Genomic DNA, 18,972 nt, shown 5'->3' on the forward strand with positions numbered 1-18,972 from the left:
CACTTTCTGCCATAAGGGTGGGGTGGTGTGGTACTGGCCCCTAAAAAACTTGCATCCATCCCTCCAATGATTTCAGTTTCACTATATCCGATAGACACTTTTAAATCCTCTTTGAAGCTGACATCTCAGTAGCATTTGATACAATGGTCTTATTCATTTTAAAATTTTAAACTGTCACATCACTTGGCTTTCATGACTCCACACTTTCCATATTTTTCCAACTCTCTGGTCTGGCTCAGTCTCCTTTGCTAGCTTGAATGCTATTTCCTCCGATTAGAATCTGCTTCTGCTTCTTTGTCTCACTAATTCCTACATATCCTTCAGATCTCAGCTTCATTTTTTAAAATTAATTTATTTTTTATTGAAGGATAATTGCTTTATTCAGCTTCATTTTTATGCTTCCTCAGGGAGCCTTTCTCTGATCTCCCAATTAAGTGAATCACTCGCAGAGCACCTTGTATTCTTCATTCAGAATGGTGACCAGAATCCCATCTGTTAATTATTCATATCATTTTTGGTCAGTGTCAACTTGGACTGTGAGTCCCTGAGAGCACATCTCTGTCTTGGTTATCACTATATCCACCATGTGTGGCACATGGCAGATCCTCTTTACCTACTTCCTAGATAAATGTATGTATCAGTCCAACCTCTGTACCCCTAAAATCACATTTGAGGATACTCTATCTGACCAAAGGGAAAAGGGATTACCATAGTTTACCATAGATTGCCATAGTTAACAGCTGGATAGTTCTCTAGCCCCTCACAGTGACCAGTGCCTTTGAGCATTCAAAATAGTTACCCCTTGCAGCGCCACAGGCCAAAGCGCTGACTACTGAAATAATAGAAGTCACTTTCATCTTTTTTTTGTAGGAAATATTGCCCAAGTTCCTTACTGATCTTTAAGTGAAAATGTCTGGACTTACTGAAGCCACTCTTTTGGGGAGAGCAGGGGGTGACAGGGCACAGGAAAAACTTCACAAAATAGGAAGAAGGATAAATTTGGGGAGATTTATATGTAATATTTTAGGTCTCCTTACTAAGCTCACATTTCTTACAGTGTTCTGAGAAACAGCATTCTTAAATAGCTCGACTGGCATCAGCCATACATAAACCCTGTTGCTTCACCTATGATGTATCTCGTTTTAATCTCCTCCCATTTCCAGCATCACTATCACCGCCTCATTACCCCACGTATAGCAAAAGCTTCCAAAGTCATCCTCCTGCTTCCAGTCTTCACACCCTCCAATCCATTCTCCATACTCCTGCCAGAGTAGCCAATAAAAGGTCCTGACCATGTCATTCCATGACTTCCATTTTCTCGAGAGCGGCCCAGACATTTGACCATGGTACGCACAGGTCTTCCTTGCCATTTTTCTCCCCCCTCAGGGGTCTGTGAATCCGTCATCATAGCACATGCAAACCGCTGTGCCTTCTGAGCCTTATTTTCCAGTTTGTACTCTATAGGGAGGCTCTTTAATACATGATAATAAATAACAATCACAAAACAACAACTTTCGTTTCCCTAACAGAGTAAATGCCAGGCACTGTGCTAAGTTCTTTACAAACTATAGCTCATTATCTTCACCACACCATAATGTGAAAGTACTATTATTGGCATTCACTTAACACAGGACAAAACTGAGTCCTAAAAAAGGAAAATAACTTGCCCAGGGTTCCACAAATACGAAATAGCAGAGTATGGATATAAACTCTGACATATACGACTCCACAGCCTGCGTTTTTTTCCCACTATTTCATCATCTTATCGTGTATTCATTTTACAAAAAGCAAACAAAAATTTTGAAAAGAACAAATTATCTACATTATAGACTAAAAAGAAAAAATGAAAGTCTGTTCTGCATCATTTGGAGTCTATTTAGTAATGAAGTGAAGTGAAAAAGTCACTCAGTCGTGTCCAACTCTTTGTGATCCCATGGACTATACAGTCCATGGAATTCTCCAGGTCAAAATACTGGAGTGGGTAGCCTTTCCCTTCTCCAGGGGATCTTCCCAACCCAGGGTCTGAACCCAGGTCTCCCACATTGCAGGCAGATTCTTTACCAACTGAGCCACAAAGGAAGCCCAAGAATACTGGAGTGGGTAGCCTAGCCCTTCTCCAGCAGATGTTCCTGACCCAGGAAACTTTATTTGGAAGAAGGTAAAGTCACAGACACCAAATTGCCAACATCCGCTGGATCATGGAAAAAGCAAGAGAGTTCCAGAAAAACATCTATTTCTGCTTTATTGACTATGCCAAAGCCTTTGACTGTGTGGATCACAATAAACTGTGAAACATTCTGAAAGTGATGGGAATACCAGACCACCTGACCTGCCTCTTGAGAAACCTATATGCAGGTCAGGAAGCAACAGTTAGAACTGGACATGGAACAATGACTGGTTCCAAATAGGAAAAGGAGTACGTCAAAGCTGTATATTGTCACTCTGCTTATTTAATTTATATGCAGAGTACATCATGAGAAATGCTGGGCTGGAAGAAGCACAAGCTGGAATCAAGATTGCCGGGAGAAATATCAATAACCTCAGATATGCAGATGACACCACCCTTATGGCAGAAAGTGAAGAGGAACTAAAAAGCCTCTTGATGAAGGTGAAAGAGGAGACTGAAAAAGTTGGCTTAAAACTCAACATTCAGAAAATGAAGATCATGGCATCTGGTCCCATCACTTCATGGGAAATAGATGGGGAAACAGTGGAAACAGTGGCAGACTGTATTTTTTTGGGCTCCAAAATCACTGCAGATGGTGACTGCAGCCATGAAATTAAAAGATGCTTACTCCTTGGAAGAAAAGTTATGACCAACCTAGATGGCATATTCAAAAACAGAGACATTACTTTGCCAACAAAGGTCCATCTAGTCAAGCCTATGGTTTTTCCTGTGGTCATGTATGGATGTGAGAATTGGACCGTGAAGAAAGCTGAGTGCTGAAGAATTGATGCTTTTGAACTGTGGTGTTGGAGAAGACTCTTGAGAGTGCCTTGGACTGCAAGGAGATCCAACCAGTCCATTCTGAAGGAGATCAGCCCTGGGATTTCTTTGGAAGGAATGATGCTAAAGCTGAAACTCCAGTACTTTGGCCACCTCATGTGAAGAGTTGACTCCTTGGAAAAGACTCTGATGCTGGGAGGGATTGGGGGCAAGAGGAGAAGGGGACGACAGAGGATGAGATGGCTGGATGGTATCACTGACACGATGGACGTGAGTCTGAGTGAACTCCGGGAGTTGGTGATGGACAGGGAGGCCTGGCGTGCTGTGATTCATGGGGTCGCAAAGAGTCAGACACGACTGAGCGACTGAACTGAACTGAAGGTCACAGTGGTAAAGAATCCACCTACCAATGCAGGAGACACAAGAGACGCAGGTTCAGTCCTTGGGTTGGGAAGATCCCCTGGAGTAGGAAATGGCAACGTACTCTCGTATTCTTGCCTGGAAAATTCCATAGACAGAGGAGCTTGGCAGGCTACAGTCCATGGGATCACAAAGAGTTAGATGTGACCCAGTAACTGAGCACGCACAAAAAAAAATATGAATACTACCTGAGCAGGAGAGATACATATCTGCCAACATTTGGATTAAAAAAAATAGAAGAAGAAAGATTAGAAAGCCTGTAAGTGACCAAGACCCCACAATGTTTTTCCCTACTTTTAGGAAAATGGCAGAGGCCCCAAAAGGCAGAGGTGTACCTTCCTCCTACATTGAGAGATGTCCCAACTACTTATCCTCAAAATATAATAATCTGACATTATAGATTGGGTTATATTAAACTTCCCTCCTCTACAGCTTTTATTGTTGTGAATTCATTTATTTTATTTTTTAAATTTTTATTGGAGTACAGTTGATTTAAAACGTTGAGTTAGTTTCAAGTGTACAACAAAGAGGACCAGTTATATACTTACATGTATCCAGTCTTTTTTCAGATTCTTTTCCTATATAGATCATTAAAAAATATTGAGTGGAGTTCTCTGTGCCATATTCTAGGTCTTGTCTTTATTAGTTATCTATTTTTATATATAGAAGTGTGTACATGCCAATGCCAATCCCAATCTCCCAATTTATCTCTCCCTATCTTTTCCACCTTGGTAACTATAAGTTTGCTCCCTACATCTGTGACTCCATTTCTGTTTTGTAAATAAATTTATTTCTACAATTATTTTTTAGATTCCTTCACAGCTTTTAGAAATAAGTGTTAATGAGCTAAAGCCAGGTAACAATTCATGAATATTATGTCTTTTTCATTTATCAAGGTGGGGGCAAAAGGATTTTCCCCCAATTTTATTGTTTTCCAGGCCTTCATATCTTATTCCAGACTTCCTTCAACTTCCCGTGGCACTCCAAACTGAATACAGATCTTTAAGTGTTGTGCATCTGTCTAGGGCTTACTGACAGCCCTGCGATGTGCTGTGGTTACACCCTAGACGCTTGCTGGTGAACCATCATATGGCTTTTATCTCTCTTCACCATGTAGAATCCTCAGGGCTCCCAGATCTCCTAATCTTGACTGCATAGCATGACAGGTATTAAATGGTCTGTTTTTCCTTCAGGCTCTAAAGAACCCCACTTTTGTCCCCTTAAGATATGGCTGCAATTTACTTTCACAAGGATATTCTTCTTTCACGTTGGGCTCTTCCCAGAGCTAACTATCTAATTCAATTAACTATCAACATAGAATTTCAGAAAGATTTTTAGCACTTTCTGTTTAGTCCCTTAGTCAACACATCCAAAGCTAAGAGTGGACCAATGGTAATAACTCTGCCTAAATGAAATGACCATCTCATTCAATGTCTACCCACCCACTTGGATCCAAAGCAAATCATATTTTCCAGTGTCCTAATGATGATACGTGAATTCAGACAACAAAAATTTCTTGAGCTATTACTACGTACCAGGCACTGTGCAAGGAACCCAGAGAAACAGAGATGGATCTCACGACATTTACATCAATCCACAGGAGAGCCAGGGTCATGCTAAGATACAAGTCGGTACCAGAAACAGTAGGGGACAAAAGAGGAGATGCTAAATTCTACCTATGAGAGTTGAGAAAGTCCTCCCAGAGAAGGTGAAACCTGAGATGAATCTTAAAAACAAGTAAGTGTTGTTTTCCAGTGGGAGCAGTAAAGAAAGCCTATACCCTACCTACCTGTATCAAGCTTGAGAGTGTACAAAATAGTTTCTCATACATTGCTTGATTTAATCCATCACTCTCTAAGGTAAGGATTAGCATAAGGGTTGTCTGAGCTATAAGGACTCTTAATTTTAGCTGATGAAGCTCGGGGCCAGAAAGAGTAAGTCATTTTTCAAAAGTCTAAGTGTTAATGAACAGCAGCCAGCCTGAAACTCAACACCAGGATAACTAAAGACTTAACAGCAGTAATGTGCTAGAGTCAACTTGTCCTCACTTAGAAGAGCCAACTGTTAAGTAGTCAGAACTGTTCAAAGCCTGCTATCAAACTTTTGGTAACGTGAAATAAAATATTGCAAGAGTATTTACACCACAAAAATTGGCATATTCTATATATCAGGACTTTTTTTTTTTTGATGGCCGGTTTACCAGCATGCCATTGCTGATTAAGCCAGTATGACCTTGCAGCAAACTGCTTTATATATAAGGCTGTAGTAAGAGCCTTACCCAAATATTTCCCTATGATATATAAGTTAATTGTTGGAAAGCAATAATCTGACTGAGTAGTTAGGCCATTTTTTAAAATAGTAAGCCTGCCAAATAAATTTTTATAATGTCAATAATTATTTATGAAATTTCTTATTTCTCAATATGCATTCTGTCCTTGTAAATTAAGAAGAAGAAAAAGACACAGTGCCTACCTATGAGGATCATGCCAACGTTTTTGTAAATGTGGATACTGATCAGCTGGCTCATTCATTTTTAGGTCATCCTAATTACTTATACAAATTCCAGTTCTACTTTTGCTCTCCTGCTAACAGGCTATCTTGTCAGCACTTATGTGAGCTCACAAAAATCACAGCTAAGCTCTGAGATGATTAATAATTTAAAAAAAAAAAACCATAGATATTCAAAGGAAAGGGGGATTTTATCCTATTCATCCACTGCTCTAAGTTAAAAATCTCTAAACTTTGCATATTTGTAAAATTGCTTATTTTAATAACATCTGCCTGGGCCTCTCCAAAATTTAATGTGGCATCCTTCTCTTCTTACCTTTCTAAAAGTATTGTCTACCTTGTTGACCCAGCTCACAAACAATTTCAACAAAATTTTAAATAAATAGAACTCTCTGAAATGCAGATAAGTCAAACCAGGCCAATCTTCCAATTAAAGTATCTTGAAGGGAATGTGCAGTCATTTGGGGACCTGTACAATGTGCTACATTGTCAATTCACTTCTTCATTTTGAACAACCCCACTTCATACCAGTTTACCGTAGATCTCCTGAAAACTCCACAAGTAGCATACTTGAAATATCAGGCATTTTTCTTTAAAACATCTGGGATTCTCTTCAAGTGCTGGTAACTGAGGTTTATGTGCTGGTGTGTCTATGTGGGTAAGAGATATTTACAGACATTAAATTTGCTTAAAAAAACATAATTTTTGTGCCTCTTGCTATAATCTTCGCAGGCTTATGGTAAAGACATTTTCTTTGAGCTTCTGCTAAGTACATTTCTATGATGCTACATATTCTAAGTTTAAATCTGCTTAACAACAACAAAACAGCTTCTCAGAAACATCTTCTGTTGCAGTTATGTCGCTTTGTTTGCACATGATCAAAGCTACCAGAAATCTGTTCGTTTCTAGAATTTACTTGGGACACACAACTTGGGAAGAGTTTACTATGAACCCATTAAAGATCGACATGGAAACATCCTCATAGTCACCATCAGAGAAGTGGAGATGCTCTATTCATTTTTCAGTGGAAAATGGATGCAGATCTCGAAACTGCAAAGCCAGAGGAAGTCTCTCTCAACACCTGAGGAGCCAACAGCCTTAGACATTTTACTGATAACCATCCAGGTATGTAGTCTTTTCAATTTCCTAAAACATTTAAAGTTCCAAACTCACTTAACTGAGGCGCTAGTGAAATATACCAAGAGCCATTTACATATGCAGTAATGGAACGAAGAGGTCCAGAGACATATCATTGTTTGCATTCCACACATAGGAAAGATTCAGAAACATCCTTAAGTTCTTCACTTCTACAAGCCCCTTCAAAGGCCCAAACAACTTCATATTTATAATTTTCTATTCTTTTCCTTAAGGAAAGCATCAAAAATGGAGTTATTTTCAGGCCCCATCAAACTTGGATTTACCCCTAAACATACAGCTAGAAAATGGCAGAGCTGAAATCTGAATTCAGATCTTCTGTTGGAAGCAGGCTTCTTCCTGCTGTTATAACATCACATTTGGAGGCAGGAGTTAGGATTTTGGTGAGTAGGGGACGGGATAGAGAACTAAATAGTCACGGAGATGCGAACACCAGGCAGCTGAGATCCAGTTTCTCACCTGGACGGCAGAGCTGGAATGCAGACCTGCATCTTGTGCTCCAAGTTCCGTGCTCGCTCCATGCCACCCCACCGCCTCGGGTGTTCTTTCTCTCTCTCACACACACTCTCTTTTCTTTTTTGTCGTGCTGGGTCTTCACTGCAGGGCGCAAGCTCTCTGGTTGCCCTAACGGCTTGTGGGGTGTCAGCTCCCTGACCAGGGATCAAACCCACATCCCCTGCATTATAAGGCAGGCTCTTAACCCCTGGGCCACCAGGGAAGTGCCCTCACACATTCTTATGTGAACATGGGCTTCAAGCTGTGGTTTTGTTTTGTTTTTTCCTTCTTTTAAACCCAGTGATGAGAACGAGTTCTGTAGAGCTCTCCAGTTGTGTGGTAAAGCTAGGAGAAACAACTGCCTTAAGGCCTACATAACCAACGGCATATATCCACAAGATGGCCAATCTGGAATAATGGGAAAGGGCTCAATCTCACAAGCCAAACCTAAGCCTTGACCCAGTAACCCCACATGATCACCCTAAACAGCTAAACCCCTAGCCTGCTGACTTAGGTCCATCCTCCACCGAGGGGTGGCTAGTACAATAATCTCATCTTTCTATAGAGCTCCTCTGGCCCAGATCAGGATAAAGTCCATCACAGCAAAGGTAAGCTAACTGGTCAAAGCCAATACCTCTGGATTTGGTTTCATGGAATTTGGGTTCATATGAAATTTATAGAGGGTGATGGTGTGTGTGTGTGTGTGTGTGTGTGTAGGTGGGAGCAGGGAACACAGACACATTCGTGGTTCCCCTTTCACCTTTTATAAGTAAGTGCTAAAAGAAACATTTTAAAAATCATAATAAATTGGGCTTTTACAGGGTGACTAATACACTAATCCCTTATAGGGATAAACTGGAGTCTGGGCTACCTTGCTCCTAGAAAACGAAACACATCACAGGCCCCAGCATGATATAATACCTGGTTTCTCCTAGACTTATTACATTAAAAATGTGTTACAGGTGCAGAAAAATTCCAATCTGGCAAAAAGTTGTTAGAGAAGGAGACCAAAAATAGAGGCAAGATCAGGTTTCCACACGGATCCAAGTGGAAAATTTACCCCCGCTGACTGGCACATTCCTGCTTGATGTCATTCCCACCCACCCCCTACTTCTCTTTTTTCCTCCTCCTACTTTTTCTCTCTCCCCTCCTTCCCACACAGGTCTCACACTAAAGAGGAAGTGGGTGAATAAAATCCCTAGGGTAATCACTCTTAGACTTAACATTTAATTACATTAGGAGGTAGCCCCACCAATTCAACATAGAGATAGATCATGGTATTGACCAAAGGAGGCTGGATAATTCGCACAATTACAGGCCACAGACCATTCTTTTTTCTTAGGGTCACTAGAGTGATGACCACTAAGCCTTCTGATTGGAAGCCTGAGCTGCTTTCTGTTTCATCACACCACATTCTGAGGCACTGCTATGGAATAAGGCTGACAGGATGAGTCTTGACTCCACCGTTCCTCTTTATGTCACTGCTGCTGCTGCTGCTGCTAAGTCACTTCAGTCGTGTCCGACTCTGTGCGACCCCATAGACGGCAGCCCACCAGGCTCCCCCATCCCTGGGACTCTCCAGGCAAGAACACTGGAGTGGGTTGCCATTTCCTTCTCCAATGCATGAAAGTGAAAAGTGAAAATGAAGTCGCTCAGTCGTGTCTGACTCTTAGCGGCCCCATGGACTGCAGCCCACCAGGCTCCTCTGCCCATGGGATTTTCCAGGCAAGAGTACTGGAGTGGGGTGCCATTGCCTTCTCACTAGAACAAACTATTTAATTTCTTACCTCCTGTCCTTCCTCATCTGAAAATAAAACCAACTTCACGGGTCTCTAATGAGGATTAAATGAGTTAAATATATAAAGCATTAGAAGAACAGCACAAAGTGAATGCTTAGCAAATGCTGCTGTTGTTGTTATTCATCAGTCGCTAAGTTGTGTGTGACTCTTGGTGACCCCACAGACTACAGCATGCCAGGCTTCCCTGTCCCTCACTGTCTCCTGGAGTTTGCTCAAATTCATGTCCATTAAGTTGGCGATGCTATCCAACTGTCTCATCCTCTGTCACCCCCTTCTCCTTTGGCCTTCTCTCTTTCCCAGCATCAGGGTCTTTTTCAATGAGTCAGCTCTTCGTATCAGGTGGCCAAAGTATTGGAGCTTCAGCATCAGTCCCTCCAATAAATATTCAGGATTGATTTCCTTTAGGATTGATTGGTTTGATCTCCTTGCAGTCCAAGGGACTCTCAAGAGTCTTCTCCAGCACCACAATTCAAAAGCATCAATTCTTCAGCACTCCCTTCCTTTACGGTCCAACTCTCACATCCGTACATGACTATTGAAAAAGCCATAGCTTTGACTATATGGACCTTTGTTGGCAAATTGATATCTCTGCTTTTTAATACACTGTCTAGGTTTGTCATAGCTTTCCTTCCAAGGAGCAAGCGCCGTTTAATTTTATGGCTGCAGTCACCATCTGCAGCGATTTTTGAGCCCAAGGAAATAAAATCTGCCATTGTTTCCACTTTTTCCCCTTTTATTTGCTATGAAGTGATTGGCATTAGATGCCATGATCTTAGCTTTTCTAAAGTTGGGTTTTAAGTCAGCTTTTTTACTGTCCTCTTTTTCACTTTCTTCTTTCACCCTCAGAAGACTTTTTAGTTCCTCTTCAATTTCTGCCATTAAAGTGGTATCATCTGCATATTGTTGTTGATATTTCTCCTGGCAATCTTGATTCCAGCTTGTGAGCCGTCCAGTCCGGCATTTCCAATCATGTACTCTGCATACAAGTTAAATACACAGGGTGACAATAGACAGCCTTGTCATACACCTTTCCCAATTTTGAACCAGTCTATTGTTCCATGTCTGGCTCCAACCATTGCTTCTTGACCTGAATACAAGTTTCTCAGGAGACAGGTCTGTCTGGTATTCCCATCTCTCAAGAATTTTCCACAGTTTATTGTGATCCACACAATCAAAGGTTTTAACATAGTCAACGCAACAGAAGTAGATGTTTTTCTGGAGTTCCTTTGTTTTTTTCTATAATCCAGTGAATATTGGCTATTTGATCTCTAGTTCCTCTGCCTATTTGAAACCCAGCTTGTACATCTGAAAGATCTTGGTTCACATATTACTGAAGCCTAGGTTGAAGGATTTTAAACATAACCTTACTAGCTTGTGAAATGATCGCAATTGTATGGTAGTTTGAACGTTCTTTGTCACTGTCCTTCTTTGGGATTGGAATGAAAAATGACCTTTTCCAGTCATATGGCCACTGTTGAGTTTTGAAAATTTGCTGACATACTGAGTGCAGCACTTTAACAGCATCATCTTTTAGTATTCTAAATAGATGAGCTGTTAGTTATTTTTATTATTTCTCTACTCAGAAAAATCCAACCAATACTAGGTTCTCCTCGGGGCACACCCAGTTCATCTCCTCCTCATCCCTACTCTCCCAGGAGACCTTAAGTACTGGTTCATTCAACCCTTGGAGTATTTCACTACTTCCTCTCCTTTACATAGAAGTAAGGAAAAACTGTATAAATTTAAACTAAAAATAAAGACTATGTGATCCACAATGGAATTTTCAAAACAAATAAGGGCTTTAACACAATCTGGACCCACAACTAATGTACTAATCCTTTAGGGCCCCAGGGAACTTCCAGGGTCTAACCCATTCAAATTCCCGACCCTCTCAAGTATCAGACCTTCATAACAGGCCTCTCTCATGTATCTGGAAGGGAAAGAGAAACCCTTCCCACAGTTTCCTGGGAAGGAAAAGGGAGTTAGGACAGACAAGTTAGAATCCCCCTGAGCAAAGTAACTGGCGATGAACGCACAGCTGACCCTTGAACAAACATCACAGGAGTTAGGGGTGCTGATAAGCCCACCTCCAGCAATGAATTCACATATAACTTCCAAAATTTAACTACTAATACCATATCACTGACCAGAAGCTTTACCAATAACATAAATAATTGATTAACACATATTTTATATGTATTATCTAGTATATTCTTATAATAAGATTGAGAAAGGAAAATGCTATTAAGAAAATCATAAGGAAAAGAAAATACACTTGCAGTACTATACTGTATTTATCGATATCGTAAATTGATATCATCTCTTTACAAGATGAAACCTCCATCTGTCAGTACCTATCAAAACACTGTCTTATACAAAACACTGTAGATGTTATGCCCATTACAAACTGTTGATGTTCAGTTGCTTAGTCATGTCCGACTCTTTGCGACCCCATGGACTGCAGGAGGCCAGGCTTTCCTGTCCTTGCTAGACATCAAAAATGAAAAGATAATGTGAAAAAGAAATTCATATTTATTTATTAAGTATAATAATTCACACATTGATAATAAAGAAGCAGCAGTATGATTGCTTTGTGGTAGCCTAATCAATCCAATGTTGCTGAAGCTGAAACTCCAGTACTTTGGCCACCTCATGCGAAGAGTTGACTCATTGGAAAAGACTCTGATGCTGGGAGAGATTGGGGGCAGGAGGAGAAGGGGACGACAGAGAACGAGATGGCTGGATGGCATCACTGACTCAATGGACTTGAGTCTGAGTGAACTCCGGGAGTTGGTGATGGACAGGGAGGCCTGGTGTGCTGCGATTCATGGGGTCACAAACAGTCGGACACAACTGAGCAACTGAACTGAACTGAATCAATCCAATTGTTTCACAGTAGCCTATCCTATCGGAGAAGGCAATGGCACCCCACTCCAGTATTCTTGCCTGGAGAATCCCAGGGACAGGGGAGCCTGGTGGCTGTTGTCTATGGGGTCGCACAGAGTGGGACATGACTGAAGTGACTTAGCAGCAGCAGCCTAGCCTATACGCTATGAATGGTCATGAAATTTTTATGGCATACAGTATTACAGTCACATTCATAATACAATATAGGAAACATTGTTACTTTAAAAAAAATCTAATGTGATGATAGGCTTATAGGCAGTTTCTCCAAATATGAGAGACAAAATATACTATATGGTAATGTAATTCTTTGAAAGCAAAATTATAAACCAGTAAGAAAGCTAAAACATTACTAATTTTACATTAAATATTCCTCACCTTATGCCTATGTAAGGATAGGCTATCCACTTCAATACAAGTCTTGTACAATACAAATGTATACATTATCCTACACATGTATATTTGCATATTTACTGAAATCCATTGATAAGTAGACTCACACAATACAAACTCATGTTGTTTAAGGGTCATCTGTACTTCCATCAGAAAGGCCTCTCTCGGGTGCTGAGTTTCTCTGACCATAATCTTCAGGGATCACTTCAATAACTAGAAACTTCACCGGTGAAGTTTTTTTCTGAAGATTAATCTCTCACGCTTGTACTTTAAAGTTTATAACACTTTGTCACATCTATTTGACCCTCATGAAAACCTAGTGAGGTTGAGTGGGAAAACTGTGTCCAATTCATAAATGAAGCTATGGATTTCAGGGAAGTAACTCACCAAGGTCATACCAGCCAAAAATGAGCCTGTGGGCCTAGGACCCAAGTCTTCTGACTCCTAGCCTGGTGCCCTTCCCATCTGCAGGGATGCTTTACTCACCGTCCCCCTCTTTTTCTCTAGACCCTTTTTAAAACTGTGGTCCTAGAGAAGCTATGATGAAGCTTGCCTGTATCTTCCTCCTATCCCTGCTTTCCTTCTCTTGTTCTCCTTAGGCATTTCCTGCACCTGAAGACACCCAGTATCTTCTTTTTACACCTGAGGTGCTCAGGACCAACTATCTCTTCTGTCCTTTTCTGCTATTTTCCTGAACATTCCTGCTGTGCCTCCTAGGATCACCTATCATAGGGGTTTAACACTACTGAAATCAGCAAGATTAATGGAAATGAGTCAACTGGACTGGGAATAAGAAACAACTGGGGTCACACAAAAACTTGTTCCTCAGTGTTCAGAGCAGAAGTATTCACAACAGCCAAAGAGTGGATAAAACTAAACGTCCAGTAACTGATAAATGGATATACACAAAAGTGGTAATTCATACAATGGAATATTATTCAGCCATAAAATGAATGAAGTACTGATCCATGCTCACGTGGATGAAAGCATTATGCTAAGTTAGAAAAAGCCAGCCACAAAATGCTACACAATTAAATACCCAATGCAGGCAAATCCATAGAGACAGAAAGTAGATGAGTGGTTCCAGAGGCAGAAAGAGGAGGGACTGTGGAATGACAGCTAATTAATGCAAGGATTCTTTCTGGAATGATTAAAATAATCTGGAATTAGATAGTGCTGATGGTTGCACAACTCTGTGACTTTAAAAAACCACTGAATTTCATACTTTAAAAGGGTGAATTTCACAGTATATGAGTTATATCTCAATATAAAAAAGTGGAAGTAATAAAGACTAAGGTTATCTGGAGAGCCCTTGTCTCATCTGAAGAACAGCCCTATTCAGCTGCAGCTAATTGCAGTGGAAGAAAGTGGTCCCAATGTTGAAATCTTTTTCAATTTTTAAAGAGAAGTCAAAAGTCCAGAATTTTGGATTAAATTTCTTTATTTTTTTAAAGTTAGAAAATAATTCAGAAACTTTACATTCTTGGCAGCCTGTATAATCTTGGGCCACCGGCCACCATTTTATGACCTCTGCTAACCCTGGACAATTCAGCTTCCAGGCCTTATCCAACCAAACAAAAGTTAATGGACAAGCAACTAATGTTGCTCCTCTAACAAGCTCTGAGGCTATCTGGTCAATGAAGAGAAGATGAGTAGCCCCTCCTCTGTACCAGCACCACATGTTCTCTCCCCAAGGTCCAGCCCCAGACCCTTACTACGTCTGGGCCTCTCACTTCATATTTAATAAACATTTTTTTCAGCACCAACTATGTGCCAGGAACTCTTCTAGGTGCTATAGAAAAAACAAATGATTAAGTCAAGGTCCTTGCTTTCAAGGAGTTCAGTCAAGGGAGGGAGACAGACATGTAAACAAATCAAGGTAATACAAGGCAGAATTAAACCAGAGCCTGATAGCAGCACAAACAGTGTACTATGAAAACACAGACAAAGTGACTATTAATTCTACCTGGAAATATCAGGGAAGGCTTTGTAGAAGAGGTGACATTTGGCTGAGCCGTGAAGTGTAAGTTCACAAGGTAGAGAAAAAAAGAGAAGGACGGCGGGGGGAGGGCAGTTAGAAAAAAAAGCAGAAGATGAGAGGGAGGGAAGAAGAAAGGAAGACAGAAAAGAAGGGAGGAGGGAAGAAATTAAATAGGTAATTAAATAGAGGGCATGGTTAAAAAAGAAACGAGGGTGGAAGCTGGAAAAGTAGATCCCACCCTCCCTTGCGTCCACAATGCACATTACACAACCTTCATCACACCAGGCTAAGAAAAATTTACATGTCACTCTCACAAACCGAAATACGAGTTCCGTGAAAGGAAGGATCATGTCCTATTGACCTTGATGTCATTGACATCCTAGCATAACGCCTGATACCCAGAAGTAGTAGTGTGTGCTCAGTCATGTCCGACTCTTTGCCACCCCATGGACTGTAGCCCACCAGGCTCCTCTATCCATGGGATTTTCCAGGCAAGAATACAGGAGTAGGTTGCCATTTTCTTCTCTAGGTACTCAGTGAAAGTTGGCAGAATGAGTGAATTCATGAACCAATAAAGAATCAAAGAAGAGAGATTAGGCTATATATGAGGAAGGGAAAAACAATCCATTTTGGTTGGAGGTAAGAGACTCAAGAGGACTGTAGTGGAAGTAGAGACTAGAAATGGAGATTAGAGGTCAAAGCAGGCAATACATAAACCCACAGGCATCTATCTGACTTGGCTTAGGAGGCCTTTCTGGCTTCCCTGGTGGCTCAGCTGGTAAAGAATCCACCTGCAAGGTGGGAGAGCTGGGTTCGATCCTTGGGTTGGGAAGATCCCCTGGAGAAGGGAAAGGCTACCCACTCCAGTATTCTGGCCTGGAGAATTCCATGGACTGTATAGTCCATGAGGTCGCAAAGAGTCAGACACGACTGAGCGAGTTGCACTCACTCACTCAGGAGGCCGTTCTAATGTACCTCAGATCATGTGAATAGGACATCTCTTTCTCTTCTCATGCATTTCACAGACTCCGAAAACATTCTGACTAACGAAGGATAAATGACTATGTGAAGGCAGGAAAACATATAGTAGATGCTCAGTAATAGTCATCACAAAACTGAATGGAAGAGTGAATTACTCCATCCCAGAGTGACATTGTTTTTTACATAACCACAGTATGTTCCCAACTCACTTTCTATTTGTGGTCAGTTCTGACCCCATGTTTTTTCTTATACTCATACCCATCCTATATTTTTACTCTTGGGTTTGGGTCTTTACAAGCACATTTTCTTATTAAGTTTCAACCCTAATTATGATAGGCTTATTTTTCCAATGCATAGGGTCATTCAGAGCTTTATTACTATTTTCCAGAAAATCAAAACCACACCAAATTTGGGACCCACAAATTTGATACACACATTCTTTATTTGTCTGGGACATCAATAAATATGCTGAACAGACTGGCTCTCAAGACCAGTCTCCACTGCGCATCACTCAATATGTCCTGCTATCGCCATAATATCCCATCACCCACAAATCTTCAACCCTGGTGTTCAGCTTACAGATTATACTGGAGACATCTCCCTGGTCTATGGATTCTGTTCTTTTGCTATTAGAAATTAGAGTTGTCCATACGATTTGCCCATCACAAAACCAGGTTGACGCCTATGTAGTGTCTCAGGGTCTCCTAGTGACTGCAAATTGATTGCTTGATAGCTCACTCTCATTCTTCCCAAAAATCAATAAGTTGGTGGTCTTTAATTACCAGGGTCATTCTGTGTTTCTCCCCTTCCTATTTCAAAGATAGGCATATTTGCCCTTTTCCAGTCTTTAGGGACTTTTCCAGTTCTCAGTTACTTCTCAAAAATGGTCTGTGGCCACATGTTGTACACAAAGTACCCCTAGGGTGCATGTCATCAAATTCTGCTGATGTGAGTACTTCCATTTTTCCTTCTCTCATTAATGTTTCTTTCTCTTTGATTACCTGTTCATGTCTCAGTATTTCACCTTGACTGAACTTCCTCTAGTTAACTATCTGCGATCAGCTCTGAAGAGACAAGATGAAAACATTCAGCCTATCAATCACCTGATATAAGAGTTCCTTCCTTCTTAATCATGAAGTTAAATTTTTCAAGTCTATTTTTTGCCATATATCATAAAAGTTATCTATTTGCTTTCCGATAATGCTAGGTACGTCCTCCTCCCAATTGTGATCATTCTTATTTTGTCCCTCTTCTGCTTTTCTCATACATTCTGTTTTTTTTTTTTTTACTTTACAATATTGTATTGGTTTTGCCATACATCAACATGCATCCTCCACTAATAGATGGAGAAATATATATGGAATTTAGAACGACATACATTCTGTTTTAAAGATAAGGCCTGATTGCCACATGTGGCATACCTGTTATATGCAGAAATAATACTGGGTACTAAAGAAACTGCAATTAAAAAAAAAAAAAAAAAAAGCCCTGCCATTAATTTAATAATCTAGTTCAACCAAACAACATAAGAAAAATATAAGTTAAATACTCCTTCCTCTGTATGCCTACATTGCCTCTATTATAAGCGGGTTTCAGTATATTGTAATCATTCCTTTACTTACCTGTTTTTCTTAACCTCTTTAAAAGTAGGGATTATATCAGGTTCACCTGAAACCCCAGTGTCTCCTATAGGACCTGAATCTCAGTATGCTTGATAAGGATGTGACAAAGAAGACAATACAAAATGACATATGTTATTCTCACTGCAAGAATAATGGAGTACGTAGCCATTCCCTTCTCCAGGGAATCTTCCCAACCTAGGGATTGAACTCAGGTCTCCTGCACTGCAGGCAGGAGGGAAGCCCATGTTAGATGTTACAAATGGTTCATCTACAGAGGAGGGGTCACTCCTTCATACATTTCTGTTCCATACTGAATTCTACACCATTCTAAATACTTTTCTTTTCCTCTTCTTTTTTGCCTTCCTAGAGGTAGCATTGATTCCCTCCTTTTTTACCCCCTTTGAAAACAGGCTAAACTCTGGCATATAGGAATCCTTCTCTTAGAATAAGTTTCCTGAGTCATCATGCCTATTTTATTTCACCACCACACTGCTCAAATGTATACAAAGTCTTACCTACTGATGGAGGGGGAAAGGGAGCATCTATATCACCAAATGTTTATTATCTGAGTCCCTGCAGTCGTGTAGAGAAGCAAAAGTCACAACCTTAGTAAGCTGGCACTTCTTGCTGCCCCAACTTCATTCGGTCTCTGCTGCCTACGGAACAGTGTGATGGGACAATTGGCAATTCAAGGCAAATTCAGCGCAAATCTATTACAAGATAAACTTTAAAATCTTGTAAAAGTTACAAAATTTTGTGAAGCTGATGAAGACAAGGAGACCTAATCAAATAACATGCATCAGTTCAGTTCAGTTCAGTCGCTCAGTTGTGTCTGACTCTTTGCAACCCCGTGAATTGCAGCACGCCAGGCCTCCCTGTCCATCACCAACTCCCGGAGTTCACTCAGACTCACGTCCATCGAGTCTGTGATGCCATCCAGCCATCTCATCCTCTGTCGTCCCCTTCTCCTCCTGCCCCCAATCCCTCCCAGCATCAGAGACTTTTCCAAGGAGTCAACTCTTCGCATGAGGTGGCCAAAGTACTGGAGTTTCAGCTTTAGCATCATTCCTTCCAAAGAAATCCCAGGGCTGATCTCCTTCAGAATGGACTGGTTGGATCTCCTTGCAGTCCAAGGGACTCTCAAGAGTCTTCTCCAACACCACAGTTCAAAAGCATCAATTCTTCGGTGCTCAGCTTTCTTCACAGTCCAACTCTCACATCCATACATGACCACAGGAAAAACCATAGCCTTGACTAGATGGACCTTTGTTGGCAAAGTAATGTCTCTGCTTTTGAATATGCTATCTAGGTTGGTCATAACTTTCCTCCCAAGGAGTAAGTGTCTTTTAATTTCATGGCTACAATCACCATCTGCAGTGATTTTGGAGCCCCCAAAAAATAAAATCTGACACTGTTTCCACTGTTTCCCCATCTATTTCTCATGAAGTAATGGGACCAGATGCCATGATCTTCATTTTCTGAATGTTGAGCTTTAAGCCAACTTTTTCACTCTCCTCTTTCACTTTCATCAACAGGCTTTTTAGGCCCTCTTCACTATCTGCCATAAGGGTCACTGACAACTGAGAATCTAGCAAAGGCAGGCCAGTTAACAACTGAAGTACACACAAGGAACAAGGATCATGTAAGAGACTGACTTGAAGATCAGTTTTTTATGCCAGAGGGGGAAAAAATATATGGAGCCTTCAAATCCTTTTGCAAAAATTATCCTGTTCATGATCACAGTGTGAAAGTCAAATATTAGGAAGC

At 40.8% G+C, this 18,972-nt stretch overlaps 1 protein-coding gene across 1 annotated transcript in view; it reads left to right on the plus strand.

The window, feature by feature from the left end:
- Positions 1-18,972, plus strand: part of ANKFN1 (ankyrin repeat and fibronectin type III domain containing 1) — a 481,998-nt gene that overhangs the window by 425,213 nt on the left and 37,813 nt on the right. The window contains exon 14 of the mRNA XM_059878382.1: positions 6,785-7,000. Within this exon, the coding sequence (XP_059734365.1) occupies positions 6,785-7,000 (216 nt within the window). The remainder of the gene's footprint in view (positions 1-6,784; positions 7,001-18,972) is intronic.

This window comes from Bos taurus, chromosome 19 (genome assembly GCF_002263795.3).
Source record: "Bos taurus isolate L1 Dominette 01449 registration number 42190680 breed Hereford chromosome 19, ARS-UCD2.0, whole genome shotgun sequence".
Taxonomy (NCBI): Eukaryota; Metazoa; Chordata; class Mammalia; order Artiodactyla; family Bovidae; genus Bos; species Bos taurus.